Source organism: Stegostoma tigrinum, chromosome 6, assembly GCF_030684315.1.
Source record: "Stegostoma tigrinum isolate sSteTig4 chromosome 6, sSteTig4.hap1, whole genome shotgun sequence".
In the NCBI taxonomy this organism is placed as follows: Eukaryota; Metazoa; Chordata; class Chondrichthyes; order Orectolobiformes; family Stegostomatidae; genus Stegostoma; species Stegostoma tigrinum.
This window is the reverse complement of record NC_081359.1, coordinates 107,730,544-107,758,057: the sequence shown is the minus strand read 5'-3', so window position 1 is coordinate 107,758,057 and position 27,514 is coordinate 107,730,544. Positions and strand designations below refer to the sequence as shown.

At 41.7% G+C, this 27,514-nt stretch overlaps 1 protein-coding gene across 3 annotated transcripts in view; it reads left to right on the top strand.

Moving 5' to 3' along the window:
* uvrag (UV radiation resistance associated gene) overlaps positions 1–27,514 on the top strand; it is a 334,866-nt gene that overhangs the window by 96,956 nt on the left and 210,396 nt on the right. For 2 of the 3 annotated variants that reach the window (XM_059646839.1, XM_048533001.2), the window contains one exon: positions 24,131–24,236. In XM_059646839.1, the coding sequence (XP_059502822.1) occupies positions 24,131–24,236 (106 nt within the window). Of the gene's footprint in view, positions 1–4,978; positions 5,042–24,130; positions 24,237–27,514 lie in introns of all 3 variants that reach the window. The other variant, XM_048533000.2, reaches the window with a different exon arrangement.

Here is a 27,514-nt window from a genome sequence, read left to right as displayed (position 1 = left end):
TTTTGCAACCCCAAGAGTCTGTTATAATGCTGATGAAATATCTGATCTGAAACATGACCTTCATCTTTCTTTAGGGCTTTTAGTTATTCTGCCATCAGTGTTCTGATGGCGCCGTTGTCCCTGGTGGTGTATGTTTTAGATGTCAGCTGACCTTTAGTTGTGTTTTACGTTCAACAGTTTGTATGGGATAAGTGGAAGCTCTGAGGTAGTGCTGAAATATTCAAGGACTGTGAATGGAATTGCTAAATCTTAGTCTTAGACTAAACCATTTAGAGCCTGGGACACGTGCTCTTGGACATCATGGAAGCATTTCAGATTTTTTCTTCACTGATCTCTGCAGTAGCATTGACTAGATTGTCCAGGGTGATTTGTGCATACAGATAGTGTGGAAACATCCAAGGAAAAGTTAAATATTTGAAACACCTGTTGAGATGGTTTGATTTTTAAAACTGAGTAAATAGGATTTGAGTTTTGACTGTGTTCTTGTTTGGGGTAGAGATGTGATTGTAGTTTCTAATATCAGATTTGGAGGGTTCATGGTTTTTAAAATCTTGTTTGCCTTGCTTGGGATTTTGTTGGAAATACAAAGATATTTGATGGCTTCCAAAAAAGGATTTTCTTTCACTTATCATTTTATTTAAGTTTGTACATTCCAAACTTGCAGCTGAAGTCTGTAAGTCTTAACTCCCTACAGGGAAACATCTATCTTGCACTCTTGATGTATGATGCAATTCCTCATCAGAAATGTGTTTCTTTTGCATCAATCTACTAAAATTAGATTTAATTGAATAGATGTGAGTCTTTTATTTTGTATTTCAATAAGCCAGGTGTTTTTTTGTTTTTGGGAAGTTGTGATGCAATCTGGAAACATCCAGTTTGTGGCCTCAAAATGGTTTCTCGGGTGATATCCAAGATACTTGGGCTGTGTTTTTCTTTCTGTCCACGTGCATAATCACATTGAACCTAATGCAGTACCTCTGAATCATGCTGAGAAGTGGTCAGATTTGCTTTTGGCTTTATCATACCTCAGATGACATGGTATCAGTGATAATGGGAACTGCAGATGCTGGAGAATCCAAGATAATAAAATGAGGCTGGATTAACACAGCAGGCCCAGCAGCATCTCCTGTGCTCCTGAGATGCTGCTGGGCCTGCTGTGTTCATTCAGCCTCACATTTTATTATCTCAGATGACATGGTAGACTGGTTTGCATTCTGAGTGAAGGCAGCAGGTAAAGTCCTTTCAAGTCTTCAGTAAGAGTCATGATCATGCTTTTGATGTGAATTTGTGCCAAGAAGCAATGTATTTGGAGGGGACTGGAATCCTCCTGTGGCCACTTGTTCCTGACAACTGCAGACAGGATTGCGGAGGTGATGAAGCCCCTCTGATGAAGGGTCTAGGCCCGAAACGTCAGCTTTTGTGCTCCTGAGATGCTGCTTGGCCTGCTGTGTTCATCCAGCCCCACACTTTGTTATCTCTGATTGCTAAGGTGGTTGCTTCTGATTAAAGTCCCTCAGCCTGGCAATAAGAAAGCCTTAAGCTAATAAATACTTGGTAATAAGTATGTCTAGTGTGTTGATTTTGAATATATGAAATATCAAAGTAGCTGTCACGTACATGATATGGTAGCATTTTTGAGCATTTGATTTGCATTTTTTTTTTGGGAATTGCTTGAGCTGCTTGTATCCAGGTTTGTGAGATTACTGAGATTGTTCACTCTCCTGCATGAATCATTTTTGACATCTACAGCTAACAAACTGCAGTAAACTTTCCTCTTTTTGTGCAGGAGGGTCTTCACTGTCAGCTGCAGCAAGCCATAACTGGCCATCATGTCGTTCCCCCATTGTTTGAATAAAGTGCTTGCATTCCCAGTTGTGCGTGCTTTGTGGCTGTACGATGCTGCTCTTGGGGAAACAATATTGATGACGAAGAGATAGGAACTGCAGATGCTGGAGAATCTGAGATAACAAGGTGTAGAGCTGGATGAACACAGCAGGACAAGCAACAGCATAGGAACAGGAAGGCTGACGTTTTGCGCCTAGACCTGTTCAACAGGCTTATTTTTCAGGCTTTCATGTCTGTTCACTGCAGAGAAAAGATTCTTTCAACTTGGCATGAATAAACTTCACACCCTACTTAATGGCTGTAGTATCATTGCATATCTTGGTTGTTTCTGAAGACAATTATGTTCCTTAGAATATGTTTCCTGGCATCTTGATATCATTCATTGTGATTGTCATTTGGACAACCATGGATCACAATGTGGAAAAGTGAGGTTATGGACTTTGGTGGGAAGAATAGAGGCATAGACTTGTTTCTGAATGGGGAAAGGTTTTGGAGGCCTGAAACACAAAGGGACTTGGGAATCCTAGTTCAGGATTCTCTTAAGGTTAACATGTGGGTTTAGATAACTGTCAGCCAAATGCAGTGTTACCATCATTTCAGGAGAATTAGAACACAAGAACTGACATGTTTTGTTGAGTCTGTTATAATGCCTGGTAAGTGTGCAGCTGTGGTATTGTGAGCAGTTATAGGCCGTGTATTTAAGGAAAAGAGATGCTGGTGTTGGAGTGGGTCCAGAGGAGGTTTACAAGAATGATCCTAGGGCTGAAGGGCTTGTCGTATGATCAGTAGTTGAGGACTCAAGGTCTGTACTTGGGAAATTTAGAAGGATGAGGGGGAATCTGATTGGAACTTAGAAAATACTGAGAGGTCTGATTAGAGTGGATGTGGAGATATCTCCAATAGTAAAAGTGACTGGGATCCAGTGGCACAGCCTCCTAGTGAAGGCATGACCCTTTAGAGCTGAGATGTTGAATTGATGCTGAGATGTTCAGCGAGAGGATGGTGAACGTGTGGAACTCATTGCTATAGTAGGCTGTGGAGGCCAAGCCATTAAGTGTATTTAAGACTGAGGTCCTTGATTTGGCAAGGGAATCAAGGGTTATAGGGAGAAGGCAGGAGAATGGAGTTGAGAAATATGCTATGATCAAATGGCAGAAGAGGCTGAATGGGCTTGTTTTGCTCCTGTCTTTTATTTAATTAAGAATGGACATGTCCTTGTGGCTTTTGGTTGTTATCTCTATCATGAGAATTCAGTCAATACAAACGCGAAATGAAACTATTGCATGTGGAATTGAATGAATTGTCCTTATTTATTAGCACTTTTCTACCAGTTGTGCTTGTGGATTACACAGCATGTGAGCACATCTGGAAATGAGTATTCAGTTTATCCAGAGAATGGAGGGTGATATTGTGGCTTGTTCTTGACCTTCTGCAACTGGGACAGTGGAGGTCCCACACAAGAGTGAAGATGAGGTGCAGTTGGTTTAACGTAGGCCACTATAGATGTTAAAAGCAATTAGTGCAATGGGAATTGGAGATTAAGCAGAAGATGCTTGTCGTTCAGGGATGCAGTTGTTGCTGCTGCATTATTTGGGCCAAAACAGATGCTTGCCCTGAAAAGGGCTAGTCACAATTCAAGAGGAGCCTTGAGATAGTTTGCTCAGACTTTGTTAATCTGTTTCATCTAAGGGAGGAGACAACTGGGCAGATTAGGGATATCCTTGGGAAGTGGGAAGAGCGAGCCTTCAGTACTTATTTTTTCACCCCCTATAGGATTGGAAGCATGTGCAATTAAAACCTCTTGATCGAGATGTATTACTGGCTAAGTCATGTCAGCAATATAGGGATGGGGTCCAATTGAGTAAGCTGTGACTAATAGCAATAGTGTCGGTTAAAACTCAGCAAGGAAACAATTCAGTTCCTGGCAGTGTTTCAATTAAGGCTGCTTCATTTGTCCTCTAATTGTCTGTCTCTGGTAGTGCGTATATGTTAGGAAGGAAGCTGCATTCATAAATTATCATCCACTGTTCATTTTCTCAATATCCTCTACAAAACTGAATACCTAGTTTAGTTCAGTTAAGAGATTTCACTGGGACAGGAAGATCTGAATGCAAATATCATGGTAAGGCTAAAGTCGATCTATAATCTAGTCTGATACTCCAATATGTCGCTGAGCAAGGGCATAATTTACAGAAGAGCAATGTTAGCGTGAAATACTAGGTTAGGCTTCTTTACACAATTCTTTTGCAAATGGTAAATATTCAAGGTTAACATTCAGGCCAATATTGCAGCCACTATTAAGACACCATAAAAACAGAAGCTAACCAATCTTAGCTCCTTTCTACTCCGAATCAGCGCTTGGTAATAAGTATGTAGTTATTATTGCACTTCAATTTATTATTAAACATGCTATTTAAATCACATGATTTTGTTTTCTTGAAATCTGTAATTCGTTTTTTAGCTTGATGACTGATCTTCTGATTTTACGTATTGACCTATGATAGTTGCTTGTGGTCCATGCATCAGTATCCAAGAAATCCTTTATGTAATGATTAATCTTCGGTTGCAAAACTGAATTCTTTACCTGACTGGCACCAATAACATAGGAATAACCAGCAGTGGGTGACCATGTGGTTTAATCAGAAGAATTTAGTTCTGTTATAATAATGTGACAGCAATACCTATAGTAGTAATATGTTCAGATTTTGGTTTTATTCATAAACTACAGGTATGTACATTCTGCTGGTTAACAATTTTTGGGGAGGCTTGTAAGCAAACTATGTTCTGTTCCTGCTGTGTAATAATTGACTAGTCCTTATTCACTTGCCAAACTCTCTCTAACGTTGTATTAACAAATCTACAAGCTTTTGGGAGGCTGTTTCTTAATGGCATTGCATTCCACTGAATAAGACTACCATGCACACCAACTGAGATAGCCAAGTCATTGCTTTGAAGGAAATGGAGGTTATTATGAGATCGTTCTGCTTTCTGTTCATTGTCTACTTGTTTTTAGTTCAAATCTTCATCTGCCTGATTTGCTTTTATTGTTTTGATTCATGTTATTGGGAGCAGGGTGACAGTGCAGTCCCCTTGTCTGTTTTGTAACAATGTGAGCTGTTTGACTGTATTACAGCAGAGGCTATGTACCAAGCTTCATTGGCTCACAAATGCTATCAAAGTTTCAGTGGAAATTCAGGTTGGTCTGTCTTTTTCTACTGTCTTTGATTCTCTCTCGCTCCCTTCTTTCTCCCACCCTGCTTTTGCTGTCTTTTCATTCCCACAGCTCCATGAACATCAGACACTTGTGGACGGTCTGAAGATATTTATTGTCTATTACTTGCAAAAAAAAATCATAAATATACCTGCACCACAGTTGCCTCCTTTTATGTTGTATAAATTCCTGCAGATTTTGGAAAATTTAAATCACGTCAAGGAGCAAAATCCCTAAGGCAGCATAAAACCTGCCATCGTGATATCTTTGAATTGAGGAAACAAGGTGCAAAGCCAGAGCACTGAGGGATCACCAGTGTTAAGCCAAAAAAATTTTAGTAGTAATTGGTGTCAGCCTTCAACTTTTTAAGACTTGTAGATCGTTGGAGGTGCAGAAAGGCAGAGAGGGATAATAAGCCCAGCAGGGTTACCCAGAAATTTGGCTCCATGTTATTTGAGAGCGGTTGCTTCTGCTCAAAATCTTTGAAATGAGGAATGGATTTGAGCCGTTTGTTTCTGTTGATATCCATCAAAATTCCATTGCCTTCGAAATTGTACGGCCGCATGTTATAAATCGCAATAGCTGCTGAGATATAATCTGTTTGTGATAACTGCTTTCTTAGTTGGAAGGTAGACATTTACCTTAACCCTACTTGCTCATCCTTAGTTTACTTCATGTTACTATTGTCCTTCTGTGACCGGTTGTGCAGACCAATTTGGATGTCAAGGTGAAATTGATGAGTAACTTGACAATCTTGAGCATGTTGAAGAAGTTGCCCCTACAAGCAGATTCCTGCATTTTTAAAAAAAGGAAACTACATAAGAATACTGCCAAAAGTCAAGACTTGAACAGTCATTTCCTCTTGCCCTTGAGGTATGGATTATTGACGACACCCCCACAAATGGGTATTAATGAGCAATCGCTTTTATACTTATAAACATTTTTTCCCTATGGCTCCCATTATAACCAGAGCTCTGCGATGAGGGAAATATTTAGGAGTGTTAGGATCAAAATGAATAAATTTGATTCCAAGCCTACGCTTAACTATGTTTTCTTTTCAGTGAAACTCATTAAAGTAGGTTAGCTTTTTTGAGTAAAACGAGATCTTCCCTTTTGATGTAATTTGATTTGACAAATAAGGAAAAAAAAATGATGATCAGATTGAAAGTACTGGCCCAAGATTGGAAATTGGTCTTTGTTTATTTTTGGTCAGAGAAGCTGCAAGCACGTGGCCTGTATTTGTGTAGAATTAAGTGCTCAAGAGCAGACAAGTTGAAAGTAAGCTTTTTAAAAAAAGCTCATTTGTAGCAACAGTAGTCAATCATTCAGCTCCTTGAATTTGACCCATACCATTTTGAGGTAAAACCTAGCTAATTTGTATCTGAATTCCTTGTTAACAGCTATTGATTATCTTTTGATGCTCGTCTCTAACTAATTAATCCATTCTAATCTTCAAATTTTAATTGGTCCTTTGTATCCATAGACTTCAGGGAGATTTCTGCAATCCTCTTTTCTTGTTGTTCTCAATATACCCATCAGGAGAATGTTTCTCTATTTTTCCAGCAAATTGTTGTAAGATTTTAAATGCTTCAGTTACATTGCCCTTCAACAGTCTAACATCAAAGAATAGATCCCAATGTCAGCCTGACTGTTACCCGCTATATCAGTTTGGTGAATTTGTATTGCCTCCCACCCAAGATCACATCTTTCTTAAGGCTTGGTTTCCAAAACACACTCACTTTAATTTTTTCCTGTCCATGAACTTTTGACTTCTGTACATATACTTCAAAATCTCTTCCTCCTACCCTAGCTTTGTAAGTGTTTTAATTTGTCTGCTTTGTGCTTTTGATATAAAGCTCCATATACTATGTTCTGTTTAATCATTTACCTGCTAATACTGCAACCTCCTGTCGCTATCCTTGCAATTTACTGTGCCTTCTCGCTTAGTGAATATACAAACGTAGTTCTGTTTGTATTATGAGTACAGCTGATGTTATTGTGGTCAGATGGCAGACTGAAATCTGGCTTGAGAGATTTTACTTGATTTCCTCTTTATATATCGATGTGGTGTTTCACTGAAACACAAGCATGCACTGCTACAGATCTGGATTTGCCCATAAAACGCAAGGTTGTTATGCAAAAGAAAACAATATAGTATAAACCAACCTGTTCATATAATACAAGATCTTTCAAATTTAGGAACAAACACAAACCCACTATTGCCAGCAGCCTTAGCTTATTATACTCAAACCCTTCTTTATTCCATCTGTAGGTTTGGCATAGCTGTAGCTTTCAATTCCCAGCCTTGAGCATTTCTTAGTCTTTTCCTCGAGGGTTTACACTACTGAGCTTAGGATTTCTCCACTTCAAATGACCCTTTCAGGTGCCTAATTAAACACTGCTGGTCTAGAACTTCCAAATTAAACTCCTTAGTGAGGTAACCTATTTCCTAAATTTTGAACTAATTTGCTTCTCTAGGGGAATCTGCATCATGCATCAAACTTGAGCCAGACTTCAGTGAAGTGAGAACAAAAGCTTTCCAAACAATAAGTTCTTTTCCATGAGCGACACAAATCAACTCCTGATCTTTGTAACTGTGAACGGGCTAGCACTCCTCAATAATTACTCTGCTCATAAACTGCCCCCAAATACAAACGGTGATAACAAGGTGTAGAGCTGGATGAACACAGCAGGCCAAATGCTCCACACCTTGTTAGCTCAGATTCTGCAGTTCTTACTGTCGCCCAAATACACAAACATTACCATTACCATTACCATTACCAATACCATTCCCATTCCAGGCTGCCCATATCAAACTGATGGGAAAAGTTCATGGCTCCAGTAGGCCTGACAAGTTGATGAATCAGCTCCTTTCACACAGACAAAAACTCAAATGGCACTAGTTCAAAATCAAAACTCTCCAATAAATGATATTAAACTTGGGTAGAAATCTTGCACCGTCCGTCTCTTGCTCCTCTTCCAAGAAAGTTTAAAAAATTGTTTTTGTTAGCTGTTAAAAATGAGCTGAACGCTGTTAACTTTGCATGCTTAACATGTTACAACTGTTATGAGTTAGAGAGCAATTATATTTTGGAAAAGTACATGGATGCCACTGTATTCCAGCTTTCCTATGCACTTTTGATGGTCTCCACCACAACTTTTTCTCTTTTAGGCATGTGAATGGTTTTCTAATTAAATGGTCAGAGGAGTAAGTTCCACCTTATCAATCACGTTGTTTGAAAGTATTTTCAAGTAAGTCAGAGGATCATGGTCTTGATAAATAACTGGTGTATTATTCAAAAGCATGTGGAGCCAAAGCAAGGTTCAGTGCCTCTTTGGCTAGTGAATGGCTTGACCATGTCAGCAAAACCGATCAATTTCCAGCTCATGTAGCAGTAAAACAGCCCCAAAGCTGACATCATTGACATGAACACAAATTTGAATGGCTTCGTGACAATGGTCAGCTAAAACCAGTGTAGTTGTCAGAACTAGTTTCAAGGATACTTTGACACCCTCATGTCCATTCAAGTTTCCTGTCTGTCTTTACTGTCTTTGAAGGTGCGGTGACCAGTGAAGATCAGGACCAACTTCATAAAATACATGATCGACACAATGCAGTATTTTTTGTCCTTGCTGGGAGAAGATCCCTAACAGCCCCTTCACTTCTCAAGGCACTGCTTGGCATTGCCACACTCTGTAGTCCACGTAAATCACTTTTGCTTTGACGAGTGCAATGTCAGTCAGATTTACAATCCAACTGGCCACCTGTAGCTGGTCAGGTAATTAAATGAAGTGGTGTAAAAGTTCTTTGTGGGTTTGGTTTTAAAAAAACCAAATTGTAAAGGTAAACAGTAAAAGGTGCATGGCTTCTGCATGGCTACTTTGGTTAATTGAAAGAACGTTGCAAATGGCCAAGCTTTGTACTGATGTCCTCCTGGCATTACAAAAACTGACCATTTGTTCAGCTCTGTCAGCCAACAGAACTTGCCAATACCTTTGCATCAAGTCAGGTTGTGACCAATCATGTTGCCCAGTTCATTCAGTGCAGTCCTACAGTCTTGAAGTAAAACGCAAATCTGCTTTTGTTACCATGTTGGCTTTGCTGTCTTCAACACAATCTTTGCAACCCACCTGGTTGGCAGCATAAGTGATCTCCAGCTACAGTGACGCTGTTCAATAATGTCACTGTCCATCATGAACTTAATCTCATACTTTATTTGAGTTAATCTCTCTGGATTGTGTGAGAAACCCCTGTTTGAGTCAATGCATCTCCCACACTAACATTGTGGACAGCAAGAAGAATTGATCTTGGCCTATTTTGGCAAGTTCATTTGTTTCTGTTATAGCCTCCAAGTCACATTGATAGTTTGTTCGAAGATAAGACATCTGCTAAACCTTTAAGAATCTCTATCTCACTATTGAGCAGTCATCATATCCCTTAATGTTAGCATGATTAATTTGTAGATTTTTTTCTTTGAATGTTTTGTGACCAAGTCTCTGAAATTGAAAGCATTTACTGGAAGTGTACTTTTTGGTTTATCAATTTATCTTCAATTAATTTAAGTAGTCCTTTTACATCAATCCCATATTAGTTCAAAAACTGACAGACCAGGAGCATCCCTTCTGACAAATAGTAAAAAAAATTTGTTTGTCCCAATAATGAGGGCAATCTTGAGAATAAGCTGTAATCATACTCTTAAAATTTCATGCCATACTTCTAATGCTCCATGTGGTTTTAATGATCAGAAGATATAAATTGTTCCAAATCTAGTCAGCATTTATTGAATATTTGTGGCATGTAATCGGACTAACATAGATATTTTATCTAAGCCATGTTTTATAAAGGAAAAATTGAACTTAGTTTACAACTATTATTTGGAAGTGACTTCCTACCCCCCCCGTCAAAAAAAAAAGACACAGCTTCAAGGGATCTATCATTTATTACAATTGAAAGATCGTGTTTCTCATTTTTCATTTTGGTTGGAGTTCTTGCACAATATATTGTGGTCCTGCTAAATGGGTCTTCAAAAGCGGGTATCTGAATTCAAGGTATAAATTTAATTGGTTGATTTTCTCCACTACCTGACACATATGGCATACCTGGCAAAATCTGACCAAACACTTACGTAATCCTGTCCAAGAAAACAGTTTAATATTTTAGCACAGGTTTCCTGATACCTAAGTGGCCTGCCATTGGAATGAAATGAACTAATAAAAATTTCATCATAATACGATTTTCTTCCGGTCTAATTCTGTGGATCTGAGATCTAGCCACAACATAGTCAATAACAATCCAGGCTGTTCTTATCACACATCAGTTTCTTTTACATCTGCTAAATTTTTCTCTTCCTCTTCTCCTCCCTCCCCCTCCAACTGCACTTGGTCGTTTATTTAACTTGCAGCAATTGACTTTAGTATGTCCTGTCTTAGTACAATGGAAGCAGGTTAATTTTACACCAGTTTTTGATTCCGGCCTTTCTCCTCTTTCTTTGACCTTTGCTATCTATACCTAGAAACAACTGCCTTGCTAACCACTTTGATTCTCGACTGTTACATTGTCAACTTTTGTTCTCTACTTTTCCTATTTCTTTGGAGTTCAAGTTTTTAAAAAAATTCATCCTTTTTTTCTGATCTCTTCTGTACCTTTTACCTCAATTCTCGTTATCTTCTGTTTCCCTCTTTCCTCACTTCCTACCTCTGTTTTTTGTTTTTCCTTCTTTCTATTTCAAGTTTGCTTGATTTGTTGCTTTTTCTCCCCCTCCTCTAATTGAAGTGTTTTCTTTGTCCAAGCCCAGCCTTTTCGTTTCTAATTACGTCATGGCTAATTTCGGTCATGTTCCAATTTCTGGTTTCTTTCCGTCGATTTGTACATGATGGATGATCACTTGAAGCATCTCACCTTTTCAGGAGATCCAGCTTTTGCTTCTGCCTTCAATAGAGTCCAAGAGATCTACAGCACAGAAAAAGACCACTCAGCTCCTTAAGTCTGTTCAGAAACAACCACCTAACCATCCTAATCCTTCTTTCCAATAGCTTTGTATGCATTGGCATCATAAATGTTTTCGGGGCTCCTGCATCTGCCACTCCTGCAGGCACTGAGTTCCACATTCCTACCATCCCTTTTTTAAAAAAAAGAAAAATTTCAGCACATCCCATCCAAACGTCCTGACCCTTAGCTTAACTCTGTTCCCTGCTCATTGATTCACCTGCCAGATTTTTCAAACTTTAAAAGCTTACATCGAGCATTGGAGCCTTCCATTTCTGGTTTATAGCAGCAGCACCTTGGAGCAGAGGTTTCTGAGAAGAGAGGGACTTTTTTTTTAGCATCCCTTAGCTATATAAGTGATCGTTGTCTAAACCCAAGACACCCTACCCTTGTACGGCCTCCCACCCGTTCTCTACCTCTAACCTTATACACCAGGGACAAATCAGGCAAGTTTCTTTTTTAAAAAACTTTGATTAGGGGATTAGCAGGGATGGCAGTGCAGGTAGAGGAATGTTCCTCTGCATGATGTATGAGGTGAGGGACGCCATTAGTGCCCCGTCCAAATACGTCTGCAGGAAGTGCACCCAACTCTTGCTCCTCCAAGGCCGCGTTAGGGAACTGGAGCAGGAGCTGGATGAACTTTGGATCATTTGGGAGGCAGAGACATTGATAGACAAGAATTACAAGGAAGTAGTTACTCCTAAGCGTGAAGAAAGCTGTCTAACTGTTAGAAGGGGGAAGAAGCAATCAGTGCAGGGATCCCCTGTGGTCATCCCCCTGAAAAACAGGTATACCGTTTTGGATACCGTCGGTTTTGGGAGGGGTGAAACTTGCCAGCGGCATGCTCTAGGGTGTAGGTCTCTGGCACAGAGTCTGTCCCTCTTGCACAGAAGGGAAGAGGGGATAGGAAGAGAGTGATAGTCGTTGAGGACTCAATTGTTAGAGGCACTGATAGAGGGTTTGCCGGGAACAAAAGAGACTCACGGTTGGTGTGTTGCCTCCCAGGTGTCAGGGTCCGTGATGTCTCAGATCGTGTCTTTGGGATCCTGAAGGGAGAGGGTGACCAGCCCCAAGTCGTGGTCCACGTAGGCACCAACCACATAGGTAGAAAGAGGGATAGGGATGTCAGGCAGGATTTCGGGGAGCTGGGGTGAAAGCTGAGAGCTAGAACAAACAGTGGTTATCTCTGGCTTGTTACCCATGCCACGTGATAGCGAGGCAAAGAACAGGGAGAGATTTCAGCTGAACACGTGGCTGCAGGGATGGTGCAGGAGGGAGGGCTTCAGATATGTGGACAACTGGGGCTCATTTTGGGGAAGTGGGACCTCTACAAACGGGACGGTCTCCACTTGAACCAGAGGGGCACTAATATCCTGGGTGGGAAATTTGCTAGTGCTATTCAGGTGGATTTAAACTAGCTCAGAAGGGGGATGGGAAACTGAGGTGTAGTCCTAGTACACAGGAGGATGAGCGTAGGGAGGACATGAACAGGACCTCACTGTCACAGGAGTGTGCTGGCAGATAGCAAGCTGGATTGAAGTGTCTACTTCAATGCCAGGAGCATCTGGCATCAGGTAGGTGAGCTTGCAGCTTGGATGGGTATCTGGGACTTCGATGTTATGGCCATTTCGGAGACATGGATAGAGCAGTGTCAGGAATGGATGTTGCAGGTTCCAGGGTTTAGATCTTTCATTAAGGTAGGTGGAGGTGTGGCTTTATTAGTCAAGGACAGTATAACGGTTGCTGAAAGAACTTTTGATGAGGACTCCTCTACTGAGGTGGTATAGGCTGAGGTGAGAAACAGGAGAGGAGAGGTAACACTGCTGGGAGTTTTTTTATAGGTCCCTGTAAAGGTCTAGGGATGGGGAGGAGAGGATCAGTAAAACTATTCTGGGCAGGAGTGAAAGGAACAGGGTGGTCATTATGGGAGACCTGAACTTCCCTAACACTGACTGGAAATGCCATAACTCTAGTACGTCGGATGAATCAGTTTTTGTCCAATGTGTGCAGGAGGGTTTCTTGACTCAGTATGTCGAAGGGCCGACAAGAGGGGAGGCCACACTGGATCTGGTACTTGGTAATGAACCAGGCCAGGTGTTTGATTTAGTGGTAGGTGAGCACTTTGGAGAGACTGACCATCATTCAGTTGCGTTTAGTTTAGCAATGGAAAGGGATAGGAACATGCCGCAGGGCAAGAGTTATAGATGGGGGAAAGGGCAATTATAAATGCAATTAGGCAAGACTTAGAACACACAGAATGGGTTAGCAAAATGCAGGGGATAGGGACAACCGAAATGTGGAGCTGGTTTAAGGAACAGATATTGGGTGTCCTTGATAGGTCTGTCCCTGTCAGGCAGGGAGGAAGTGATAAGGTAACGGAACTGTGGTTTACCGTGGTATCTCTTGTTAAGCCTCCCTCTTCCACTTATGTGACGATGAGACGAGAGGGTTCAGATGAGGCAATGGAGAGTTACAGATTAGCTGGGAACGATTTACAGAGAGTTCAGAGGAGCAAGGAGGGGGACATGGGCAGACATTGGCAGGTAGAATAAAGGGGAACCCTAAAGCTTTCAAGATGATAAAATGTGAGGCTGGATGAACACAGCAGGCCAAGCAGCATCTCAGGAGCACAAAAGCTTTCTATAGGTATGTGAGGAATAAGAGGATGACTAGGGTAGGAATAGGGCTAATCAAAGACAGAAGTGGGAAGTTGTGTGTGGACCATGTGGAGATTGGAGAGGTGCTAAATGATTGTTCCTCAGTGAAAACAGATGAGAAACAGGAGAATATTGTAGAGGAGATGACTGAGTTACGGGCTATTAGACTTGAAAGGATTAAGGTTAGTACGGAGGAGGTGTTATCAATTCTACAAGGTGTGAAGGTAGATAAATCCCCTGGGTGGGATGGGATTTTTCCGAGGAATGTCTGGGAAGCTAGGGAGGAGGTGGCGGAGACTTTGGCCTTGATCTTTGAGTCCTGATTGTCTACAGGTTTAGTACCAGAGGACTGGAGATTGCAAATGTTGTGCCCTTGTTCAAGTAGGGATGACCCAGGTAATTATAGACCTGTGAGCTTTATATCTGTTGTAGGAAAACTTCCTTTTTGGAAAGAATTATAGGAGATAGGATTTATAATCATCTATCAAGCAACAAGTTAATTGGAGGGCCTGTTGTGTGCTGTCCTTCCCTTACATGTCTCTCTCCCCCCCCCCCCCCAACCCCCACCCCAATAATCTTGTACACCCCAATCATATATCCTGTGTCTCCACCTGTTCCAAGGGTCTCTGTTCTCAATCTGTTTTCATAACTAAAACTCTCCATACCAGGCAGCCTCCAGAGAAGCCACCTCTGCACATCTTCCAATGCAGTCATGTTGCTCCTGTGATGTGTTTCAGAACTACACACAATACTCTCTCCTATACATGCCTAATCAGTTACTTATATATTTGCAACATAATCTTGTTCTTCAACTCTGCCATAGTGCATCAAGCTGCGTATCCCAGGTGTCTTCCTAACTGCTTCATCTACTTGTTGCCCTACCTTTAAGGGACTGGTGGATGTGCACAGCAAAGTTCCTCTGATCCTTGGTGCTTCCTAGAGTCACTTCATTCATGTATTCCCTTGCCTCCCCTCAAATTTATCAAGATTGAATTCTATTTGCCACTGAGCCCATCTATGTCCTTGTGTAAACCTAAAGCTATCCTCAGGATATATCACACCACCAATGTTAATATCATTTGTGAATTTATTGATCAACCCTGGTATAGAACATTACAGCACAGTACAGGCCCTTCGGCCCTCGATGTTGTGCTGACCTGTCATACCGATCTCAAGCCCGTTTAACCTGCACTATTCCATGTACGTCCATATGCTTATCCAATGACGACTTAATGTACCTAAAGTTGGCGAACCTACTACCATTGCAGGCAAAGCGTTCCATTCCCTTACTACTCTCTGAGTTAAGAAACTACCTCTGGCATCTGTCCCATATCTTTCACCCCTCAATTTAAAGCTATGCCCCCTCATGCTCGCCGTCACCATCCTAGGAAAAAGGCTCTCCCTATCCACCCTATCTGTCCTCCTGATTATTTCATATGTTTCAATTAAGTCACCTCTCAACCTTCTTCTCTCTAACAAAAACAGCCTCAAGTCCCTCAGCCTTTCCTCGTAAGACCTTCCCTCTGTACCAGGCAACATCCTAGTAAATCTCTTCTGCACCCTTTCCAAAGCTTCCACATCCTTCTTATAATGCGGTGACCAGAACTGTACACAATACTCCAAGTGCGGCCGCACCAGAGTTTTGTACAGCTTCACCATAACCTCTTGGTTCCGGAAGAACCCTCTATTAATAAAAGCTAAAACACTGTATGCCGCCTTAACAGCCCTGTCAACCTGGGTGGCAACTTTCAAGGATCTGTGTACATGGACACCGAGATCTCTCTGCTCATCTACACTACTAAGAATCTTACCATTAGCCCTGTACTTTGCCTTCCGGTTACTCCTACCAAAGTGCATCACCTCACACTTGTCTGCATTAAACTCCATTTTCCACCTCTCAGCCCAGCTCTGCAGCTTGTCTATGTCTCTCTGCAACCTACAGCATCCTTTGTCACTATCCACAACTCCACCGACCTTCATCTGCAAATTTACTAACCCATCCTTCTAAGCCCCCTTCCAGGTCATTTATAAAAATGACAAACAGCAGTGGACCCAACACCGACATGTTCTACTCAGAATCATATAAACTACAAACAACAAGAGCTCAAACAGTGGTCACTGGAACCCCACAGGACACAGGCTTCTAGTCAACAAAAAACATCTGGTTCGTCCCCTCGGTCATCAAGGTGTACAGCATGGAAGTGCTCCTTCAGTCCAACTTGTCCCTGCTGACCAGATATCCTACATGAATCTAGTTCTGTTTACCTGCTTTTGGCCCATATCGATCTAAAGGCTTCCTACTCATATACTCATTCAGATGTCATTTAAATGTTATTGTACCTGCCTCCAGTATACTCATGGCAGCTCATTCCATACATGCACCACCCTCTGCATGGCAAAATTTCCTCTTTGTTCCCTTTTTAAATCATTCCCCTTTCTCCTCAAACATATGCCCTCTAGGTTTGGACTCTCCCACCCCCAGGAAAAGACCTTGGCTATTCACCCTATCTGTGCCCCTTACACAAGTTTATAAAATCATAAGGTCACCTCTCTGCTGCCTCCACCACTCGGCCAGTTCTTAGAATATTAGTCAAATTTTCTTGGATTCCACTGAATCTTAACTTGGCTGTCAGTCTCCCATGGGAGACCTTATCAAATGCTTTACAGAAGTTTAAGTAGACAACGCTGATTGCATTGCCCTCGTCTAAATGTTTTGTTAACTCAGTTCATATTGTCTCAAAGGTTTCTAATTATTCACTGTTAGACCTTTCACTTCCAGAAACTCTTAAGTGTTCAAAGACCTTCATATTATCATGTAATCAACTTCACCACAGTGCAGCTGCTTTACATCCTCTGTCATTCACTTTAAGGAGAAGAGTCACAACTTCAATCTATCCTCATCACTAGTATCACATTCCTGGAACCATTCTTGTAAATGGTTTCTGCACTCTTTGAATGCATTTGTATCTCTTTCAATGTGGCCCTCGTAACTGCACCTAGTATTCCATCTGAGGTGTAATGAATATGTTTACAAGTCCTTTTTTATCCCCTTGCTCTTGTACTGTATGCCCCATTCATAAATGGGAAAATAGTGTATGCTTTATCATTGTTCTCTCCACTTGTCCTGTTGCCTTTAATCATCTATGTACACGTACACCCAGGTGTCTCTGCTCCTGTACCTATTTGGGAATTGTCTTGTTGTTTTAGCTTGTCTTTCAATGTTCTTCTGAAGGCCATCACTCCGTGTCTCTACATTTGCTGTCTATTGGCCCACTCTTCAAGCTTGTTGCTGTCCTCCTGCTCAGATCACAATTCTTCCAAGTTTCGTGTCCCCTGCACACAAAGATCCAGATCATTAATACGTACAAGGAAAAGCAAGTGTGTCAGTACTGACCCTGGAAACTCCATGAATGAGCTTTTCTAAAAAAAAACTGGATGCTAGAAATTTGAAACAGACAAATTGTTGGAAAAAGTCTGGTTTGGCAGGTCTGGCAGCATCTGTGGAGACAAAGCGGAGTTAATGTTGCTGGTCCAGTGACCCTTTTTCAGAACTGGACCTGAAAGATGAAGTTTGCTTTGTAACAACAATTGCTGCCAGACCAGAGTCTTTTCCAGTAATTTCTTTGTCTCGAAGTAGTAGTGTTGGGAACCTGTTTTTGAAAAGTACAGTCATCCTTTCCACAATTCTTGGTTATTAAGATAGTCCTTTTTCCCATTCCAGTCAGCAATTGAAAATTCAAAATAAAAGGATACCATCATTATAGTTTAATGTGGGAAAGTGTGAGGTCATGCAGTCTGGAGGGAAGAGTGAAAAGATAGATTATTATTTAAGTGGAGGCTTGTGCCAAAAAGGTGCAGAAGATGGTTCTGGATCCTCTTGTGAATTCATGATGCTGCCTGGTACGGAGTGTTTGTTATGAAGGGAGATTGGAACAGAGTAGGTCTGTTTTCCTTGGAACGGCGGATATTTGGGACATAGAATTGAGACATAGGTTACAGGGGATACATATGCAGGAAGGGAAATTTTCCCCTTGAGGGTAACATGCAGGAACAGCAACTGAATAAAGTGGTTAATGGTATTGTAGACTTTGTAAGGGTGTTGGGGTTTAAAAATAGGGAGGTTTTGAGGCTTGTGAAGCCCACGTTGATCCATTGTGCTGCAGGGTTCCTAAGTGAAAATTGAGTTGCTTTTTCTGTGGGGTTGGGTGGAGGGGATGGGTGGCGTTGTTGCTGGTGGTGGCAATGCTGCGGTCCTTGAAAAACGAGGGCAACCGGGATGTCCGGGAGTAGAATACCTCATCCCGCGAGCAGTTGGTGGAGGTGAAGGACTTGGGAATAGGGAATGGCATTTTTGCAGGAAGGTGGGTGGGAGGACGGGTGTTCTCGGTCGCTGTGGGAGTCGGTAGGCTTGAAATGGATACTGGTTTTCATGTGGTTGCCAGAGATGGAGACAGGTCCAGAAAGGCGTGAGAGGTATCAGAGGTGGTCCAGTTGAACTTAAGGTTGGGGTGGAAGGTTTTGGTGAAATGGATGAACTGTTCGAGCTCCTCTGGAGCACGAGGTGCTGCCGATACAGTCATCGATATAACGGAGGAAGAGGTGGGGTTTAGGGCCAGTGTAGGTACAGAAGAGGGACTGTTCCAAGCAGCCTACAAAGAGGCAGGCATTTGCAGTCTGACCCCACCCTTTATCTGCTTTCCAGAGGGACCATTCTCTCCGTAACTACCTTTTTTTTGTCTGCTCCACACTCCCCTCCACACCCAGCACTTTTCCCTGCACCCGCAAGAAGTGCGACATCTGGCCCTACATCTTCCCCCTCACCCACGTCCCAGGCCCCAAGAAGATCTTCCACATCAAAGAGCTGTTCACGTGCACGTCTGCTAATGTGGTGTACTGTATTTGCTGTTGCTGATGTGGCCTCCTCTACATCTGGGAAACCAAGCGGAGGCTTGGGGTCTGCTTTGTGGAACACCAGTGCTCTGTTCACAACAAACAACTGCACTTCTTGTCACAAATGATTTCAACTCCCCCTCTGTTCCTCAGATCACATGTCCATCCTGGGCCTCCTGCAGTGCCACAACGATGCTATCTGAAGGTTGTGGGAACAGCACCTCACTTTTCGCTTGGGACTCCTGCAGCTCAATGGTAACAATGTGGACTTCACAAGCTTCAAAATCTCTTCTCACCTGACTGCATCCCAAAACCAGCTCAGCTTGTCCCTGCCTCCCTAACCTGTCCTTCCTCCCACCTATCCCCTCCTCCCATCTCAAACCTCGCGCCCATCTCCTACCTACTAACCTGATCCTGCCCCCTTGACCTGTCTGTTCTCCCTGGACGGACCTCTTTCTCTTGCCCCCCCCCCTCCCCCAGCACTATTGGCTCCATCCCCACCTTGTTGGCCTATCTTGTCTCCTAAACATCTATCATCTTCTCCTTTATCCATCTTCTGTCTGACTCCTCCCCCCTGCTCCCCCAATCTCTCTATTTATTTCAGAACCCCCTTCCCCCTCCCCCATGTCTGAAGAAGGGTCCCGACCTGAAACGTCAGCTTTCCTGCTCCTCTGCTGCTTGGCCTGCTGTGTTCATCGAACTCTACACCTTGTTATCTCTTAGTAGGATAAGGTGTATTAATTACATCACAGTTTGAAAAGCAATAAAAATACAATCTTGTCTATCGCAACAGTATCCCTTGATAGCATTCAAACACTAGAAATAATTTCCTTCTCTCAGATATTTAGTAGAATTTGACTACTTTTTGTCAATACCTTCATTATTCATGCATGGAAGCTTAGATGTTCTCAGTTTCAAAACTTGTAGTGTTCAAAATTTCTGACCTCTAACTTTGGAACTAAAAACTTTGCCCTGAGGTAACTAATTTCCTAATGTGCCTGAACTGGCTTCTTTCTCTTGAGGTAACTGTTTCATACATCCAACCTCAACTGGCTGTTGTGTAAGTTGAAAACAAAAACTTTCCAAGCCATAAGTTTTTTGCCAGGACCAAAAAAAACCTCAGTCTTGCCACATATAACTGAAATAAAACTAGTGTGCTTCAGTGTCCACTTGGTCTGTTTGTCAAGCTCTCTGAATGCAAAGAAATTTCCATTACTGCTTCCAGAAGTGTCTTTCTCATTGGTTGTTTAAAAAGAAAATTGAGTCCTAAAAGCCTAATGAGGTAATCAAGCTCCCCTCATACACAAACCAAAATGCATGTGCCACCAGTTCAAGATTCAGAATCTAAAAAAAATTCTGCAATATATATTAATGAATAAATATATGAAAATGGCAAGAGATGGCCTTGTGGAATTATTATTAAACTATTATTCCAGAGCCCTAGGTCATGTTCTGGGGGCCTGAATTTGAATCCTGCCATAGGAGATTGTGGAATTTGAGTTCAATTTAAAAACAGGGAATTAGAAAATTGTGGGATCTGGGTGTTGCTGGCTGGCCAGCATTTATTGCCTGTCCCGAGTTGCCCTTGAGGGTGGTAATGAGCTGCTTTTTCAAATCATTGCAGTCCACCTGCTGTGAGTTGACTCTCAATGCCCTTAGAGAGGGAATTCTAGGATATTGACCTAATGACAGTGAAGAAACGGAGATACATTTCCATGTCAGGATGGCAAGTGGCTTGGAGGGGAACTAGAAGGTAGGTGGTGTTCCCATGTACCTGTTGCCCTTTGTCCTTCCAGATGAAAGTGGTTGTGGGTTTGGAAGGTGCTGCTTAACAACTTTGAATTCCTGCAGTGCATCTTGTAGATAAGAGCTGAGATTCTAATGGTGACTGTGCTGATGGTTGAGAATACTCCTCTGGTTCACTAATGTCTTTAGTGAACCAAACTGCTGTACACAGTTGGTATGGCCTACTTATGATTCCAGAGTCACAGTCATGTGGTTGATTCCTCCTAATTTCCCAGAGAATAATTTTAAAAATCAACTACATGACCGCACTCGAGGGCAACTAGGGACAAGCAATAAAAGCTGGCTAGCCAGCAATGACCAGAACTGTGAGTGAATTTTAAAAAAAATTGCAACTTGCAAATCACTTGACATGTCATCGGTACGTGTTGACAAACTGAGGCTGTAATTACAGGTTCTAAGGAACACTTTATCAGACCCTGCCACTTAGATCACTCCTCCTTTGCCTATGCAGGCTGGTACCCCTCAACAAATGCTAACCCATATGATTTTGACTGCAGTTCCTGGGAACACATGGCCTATGTCGTCATCTTGTGGAAGAGAAGTCATTGCTTTTTCAAGCATAATATGCAGAGTGCCTAATGATCTTGGCCTGCAGGAGCCTGACAAAGAACTTTAAGAGCAAAAATGTGCGTGCAAGTACTTTGTCGTGGATTCCACTGCACTGTAAAAACCTTGCAATAGAAATATGATGTAATGACCAAGACACAAACTTCTCGACATGGTTTAATTCAGCTTTTAATTGATGTTATTACAATCCTGCCCAGTTTGATGCCTCATCTGTAAAGAATTTGTTTCCTTCAGTTAGGCAGCAGCATTGTGTCAGGTATTGTGGTGTTTTGGGTGGAAAGATAATGAAGGGGCCATTAATGACTCAATATCTACCTGGTTCTGTTGCTGATTCAGTGCACATCTGTGGGAAGTGTATTGCTGATCTTTCAGGAATTGGTTTATGTTGAGACGAGCTGATGAGTTAGAAATGGAGGATTTGGATTTGGTTTAATGGTATTGACAAAGTTGTCTTCCTTTGTGCTATTGATATATTTCAATAGCACAAAAGAACAGTTGAGCCTAGGACCGATCAGCCATGATCTTATTGAATAGTGGAGCAGACTTGGGCGAAATGGCTTAATCCTGCTCCTGTTTCTTGTGGTCTTGAGCTATTTCCTTGAACCTGTGTGCTTTAAGATTGTAACTGATCTTGCACATAAAATTCTAACTGTTCTTTAAAATTATCACTTCAGCTTAAATGGCATTCTGATACAATAGACATTTTTTTGTGTGTTGTTTCAGAATCTAGTCTACATGTTAGACAGTGAATTGTATGATGCAATATAAACACATTTGGATGCTTGCACCACCTTAAGGAAATGCGTGACCTTCAGTTTTACAGGGAAATTGTCCTCTCTTCTATCCCAAAACAAACATTACCAGAAAATTAGCCTTTGAGTGATCACTTTGTTTTCACTAGGCCACTGTCAGCAATTGTAAAAACTTCGCTTCAGCCCTGAGGTTCAGTTAATTTGACGCAGCTCTGAGACTTGTAAACAGTGTTGCTCAAGACCGTGAACGTGGTTGGCTAACCAATGTTAGGTATCTATACTGGACTTGAACAATTAAAATCTGGCTCGGGTGGATGCCTCCCTCTTGACAGGATTGCACTAGACTAATAGAAGCAAGTCATAAATTGCTCTTGCTTTCATGGAGCTCTGAAAGATTAATCTGTGGGGGGCTGGCGTAGTTGTCCTGTACCAAAAATAATACTCAGATTTTTCGCTTCAATGTGTCTGAAGAGCACTGCAATTTAAAATGTGCTAGACATTTACTGTGGCTTGGGTGTTGTTTTTCTTCTGAATTCTTGCTCACAATTGCCACTTAGTCTATCAAGTGAGTAGTGCTTTTTGTGGCAGTGTTTGAAAATGTTCCCCTCATTTTGGACTTGTTTGAAGCTTGCTTCTCCATTTCTGTTTTTCTGGGACATGTTGTATTCACTGGTCTTAACGTGGTCGGCTGCTACACCATGGATTGAAGTTGGGAACACATATCACAACCAAGGCTAATCTGGCTGTCATCCAATGTTACTTGGCTAAGGGACTTTGTATAATTACAACAGGCCAAATGACCCCTTGTGCTGTATTGTCCTTTTGCTACCATAGTCAGTCATCTCTTTTCAGTATTGTCTATTAGAGCGTGGCAATCATAAACATTCAAATTGGGAGCAGGCATGGGCCATATGGTCTTTTAGGTCTCCTCTGCACACAGTTAGGTCATGGCTGATCTGATTGTGCAGCCTCAACTTTCCTGCTTAACCTGTATTCTTTGATTCAATTGCCAATGAAAAATCTATCTGACGCCACCATTTTAAAAATATGTAAAGACTGTCTACCTCAGCTCGCTGCTAGTGTCTCTCTTCCTACAACACCCCTCACAAACAAATGGCCTTATCATTGCAAATAAATATATCAGCTTCATGTAGACAGATTTGACGACTGTGCAGAGATTTCAATTTTCACATGATTTGAAACTGAATCTATTTAGGTTTGATATACTGTCAATAATGCAGTTGAAATAACTTGGAAATGGAATGGAGTGTGCTATTAGGGCCGTCGGTGAGAGTTAGTTGGGAATGATGGCAACTGTGACATTCTCAATGATCTTGGTATCTACAGCTCTTAGAATGAAATTTGAGCCCTCCGTTTTTTTATACTCAATTGAATGTAAGAAAGCAACTTGTGCCCCTGTGCGACAGAATTGGTGTATTTCAAACTTAAATAAAATCCTCTTATCTAACTTTTAAAGTGAATCTTGGCATGTATATGTATCAGACGTGAGAGCCGTATAATATAACTCATGGCGATGAAGCTGCCCCAAGTCCTGTTTCAATGGTGCTGTTAAAATTTTACCCAATAAACTGTGTGGGATAGGTTTTCGGTCAAATGTCATTGCCCTCGAACAAAGTTTTGATGGCTTTCACAATTGCCTAGGTTTCTCAAAATGGATGCTAATTTGGATGTGAGTTTGCTCGCTGAGCTGGAAGGTCAGTTTTCAGATGTTGCGTCACCATTCGAGATAACATCATAGGTGAGCATCCGACTAAGCGCTGGTGTTATGTCCCGCTTTCTACATGCACGAGAATTCCTAGAAGCATGGCATTCTAACCGGAACTCCATCAACAAACACATTGACTTGGAGCCAATCTACCATCCTCTGAGAAAAAGAACAGGAAATGACATCACCAACCCAAGGAAACCTAACCAGATAAATAGAAAGCGGGACATAACACCAGCGCTTCGTCGGATGCTCACCTATGATGTTATCTGGAATGGTGACGAAATGTCTGAAAACTAACCTTCCAGCTCAGCGAGCAAACTCGCATCCAGAACCTCAACCTGAGCTACAAATCTTCTCAAAACTCGCTAGGATGCTAATTTGATTGTCTATTTGTTCCTCCCTCCCTTTCCTCCTTATTGTTCTCAAAATAGTTCGATCTTTGGAATTATTGTTGCAGGAGGAGGTTTTGTGGTGTTCCCATTTTTCAGTTCTGTTGTAAATTAATTGCATCATCTGCATACTAACATGAAAATAGCTGCAGCGCTCACTAGTACAAGTGAATCTATACTGTCATTGTTTTGAACTATTATTTAAAGGGATGGATGTCCAGAGGGAAGGATTTTCCATGTTTGTGATAAACATATGTTGTAAATGGATAAATTGAATTTTGTTCTTTTTGTGTTATAGGCTTCATACCGCTCAACGCGTAATAAAACAGACTCAGGTAACTGTTCAGAAAGTAGGCAAGGAGATCGAGGAAAAATTGAGACTAACTGCATCAACAGCAAAGTTGGTAAGACCAGTATTGTGTGAATTTTAGATATCTATCTTTGAACTAGTAGACATGTGAGCACTTTCGATAGCATTAATTGAATCAAACACCAGGAGATACAATGTCCCCTCCTGATGGCTTAGAGGGCACATGTGGTGCAATGTTGAGACTTGCCAGCCACAAAAATTCCAAACTCCATCACGTGTCTGTGCTTAGTTTGTTATGGCCACTAATACAGGATGACATGGGCCAAGGGTACAAAAGTTTGGTTTTGTGCCAAACATGACACCAAACAATATTGTGGGCTGAGGAGTCCATTCCCTGGGCTGTTGTTCTATGTCCCAATATTGTTTCCTATCACCCTGTGCTTTGAAAAGGCCAAACTTGGCGGGGTAGTATCATTATGGAGATCAGACATTCTGTTTGAGGAAAAGTATATACGTTTTTCTGAGAAGACAAAGATCTTGTGGCACTATTGAAAACTAGTGCATGGTTTGTGGCATTTATGGAGATAAATGAAGCTATCCAGAGATCCTTGAATATGTTCACTGGCTGCTTCGTCTTTAGGTCAAGTATGTCTGAATACTGATACCATGTAATCACAGAAGTATCTCTTTTAGGGACTGTAATGCACTTGTAGAACTGGGTTTTGCCTTGCAATTGGATGACATTTTGAGTTAGTCCAGCAGTTAAAGGGAGAATTATTATGACTACTTAAATGAAAAGAGCACAGCAGTAAGTAAAGGCAGCATGATTACCCTTTGAGTGTTGACTTAATAACAACTGAGATGGCAGTTGTCCTGGTTCAAAGGACAAATGAATTGGATCCTTTGCCAGAAATAAGCTACCAAAGGTGGACAAGATGTGGACAAGGCAATATACATTACACTGTACTACCACAGACGCTTAGCGGTAAGCAAACTGTTATACTTATGTTCCTTGGATGGGGGAACAGTTATCATTTGTTGTTGGGGTTATTGATCTATTCCTGAGCTTCAGCTGACACAGATTGTGGGAGATTTCCAGGGGATGGATCATTGAGATCAGGACTTAAGCGTGTGGTTGATGGTCTGACCTTGATGGCCACAGTTGCAGTCTCAACTTTCCCCGTATTGCATTTGCGGACCCAAGGCCTAATGTTCACTGTTCCATCCTTGAGTCATTGAGCGTTGTACAGATTTTGCAGTGGAAGGTTGAAACTTAGGGCTACACTGCTCTCGTCATCTGACAGGTTGGAGCTGATGTTTGGAGTTAATCAGGAGGCGCACCGTTTGAGATGTGAAGCTTTCATCAATTTGGAGAGTGTTGTATGTGTTTTGGCTGAAACTACCTGATCTGAGATGGTTGTGTACACCTACTTGAGATATTGTCAGTGGAAGTGTTTCATTAACCATCATTAGTGAAACAGCTGAAGTTGGGCTATTGCACTGAACCCTGACCAAAAGCAGAAAAACATTGTGCGTAACCTCCCTTGAACTGAACAGCGAAGTAATGGCTTCGTTCCCATCATTGCCTTAACAAAATTTAATCATTTTGTATTAGAAAATCAAAAAATGGAGATGACTTGGACATGTTCAGAGGATAGGCCAGGATTCCAGTCAAGGTAGCCTGAGGACTTGCCAGAGGTTTAGCTTAGGAGGTCCACACACTTGTTACACGCATAGTACCTCTTTTATGTATTGGGAACAAAGTTCCATTAGTAGTTTGTGAAATACTGCTAGGGTTTTGCCTGAGCTATAATCAAGTTTACTCACGGTAATCAACATAAGTTAACTTTGAATCATTGATTAAGATTTTTGATAAATCTGATACAGATGATCTTAGAAAAAAAACATAGCCCATTGGCATGGGTAGTTAGAGTATTGCGTGTTCTTCTGACAGCTGTTATCCTATATTGGCTTAACTCCTAGGAAGCAAATTATTATATCTGCAGGAAACTATCGTTTCATCTCTTGATGAAATTCAGACACTTGGTGTTTTTCATGTTATGGTAATGAATATGATCCTTCCTTTTAATGGCTGTCTTTTTGTGAGTTGAGCTCAGGGCCTTTGTAATGCCAAGTAATGACTGCGGATCAGAGTTGGGACAACGGATTTCTCTGGAGATATTCTCAAGAGATTGTGCCAGTTTTTCTGAGACTGGAGTTAAACCAGGAGAAATTAAGCATTTTGGTTTGCCTTCAATCACTATAGCTGAGGACATGGCGAAATACCCCGACCACATGGATGATGTGCTCACCATCATTCTGAAAAACATTTTGAGGTAGGCAACCAAGGCTGGCCTTTGTAAATGGGCTTACGTGTCTTAAAGGAATAAAAATATCTTAATTTAAACTCAAGGTGCACTCAAGATGTAATATTATGAATAAACCTTTATGCTTTCCTTCAGGGAAAAATGATGCTATTATATCGAATCGTAATTTGACCCTAATAGACATGAGTATAATTAGGCCACTCGGCCCATCGTGTCTGCTCCCCCCTTCAATCGTGGATGTTTTTTCAATCCATTCTCCAGCCTGTAACCTTTGATCCCCTTAGTAACTGAGAACCTATCTGCCTCTGCCTTAAATGCACTTAATGACCTGGCTTCTGCAGCAATGCGTTCTACAAATTCATCCCCCTCTGCATGAAGCAATTTCCCCCTTACTTCAGTTCTAAAGGATCACCCCTTTACTCTGAGGCTGTGCCCTCAGATCATAGTCTCTGCTACCAGTGGAAACATCATTTCTACGTCCACTGTATCCAGGCATCTTAACTTTCTGTAAGTTTTTCAATGCATCCCCATCTCCACTGAACAGTATTTCACTGAGTACAGTGCCAGAGTCTTCAACGGCTGCTCAAATGACAAGCCCTTCAACCCAAGGATCATTGTTTCAAGCCTTCTCTGGATCCCCTCCAATGCCAGCACATTTTTGCTTAAATAGGCAGCCCAAAACTGCTCACTGTATTCCAAATGCAGTCTGACCAGAGCCTTGTACAGCCTGAACACCGCATCTCTTCATTTGTATTCTAGCCTTCCTGAAATGAGTGCTCATGTTGCAATTGCATTCCTAACCACCAAGTAAACCTGCATCTCAACATTGAGAATCCTGAACTAGGACACCCAAGTCTCTTTGCCCTCCAGATTTCCAAAACCTTTTCCCCTTTAGAAAATAGTCTGTCTCTCTCTCTTCCCACCAGAATGCGTTACCTCCCACCCTGTCGCATCTTTTTCCATCTGCCACTTTTTTGCCCACACTTTAAGCCTTTCCAAGTCCTCCTTCAGCTTCCCTGCTTCCTCAACAATACCTGTACCCCAC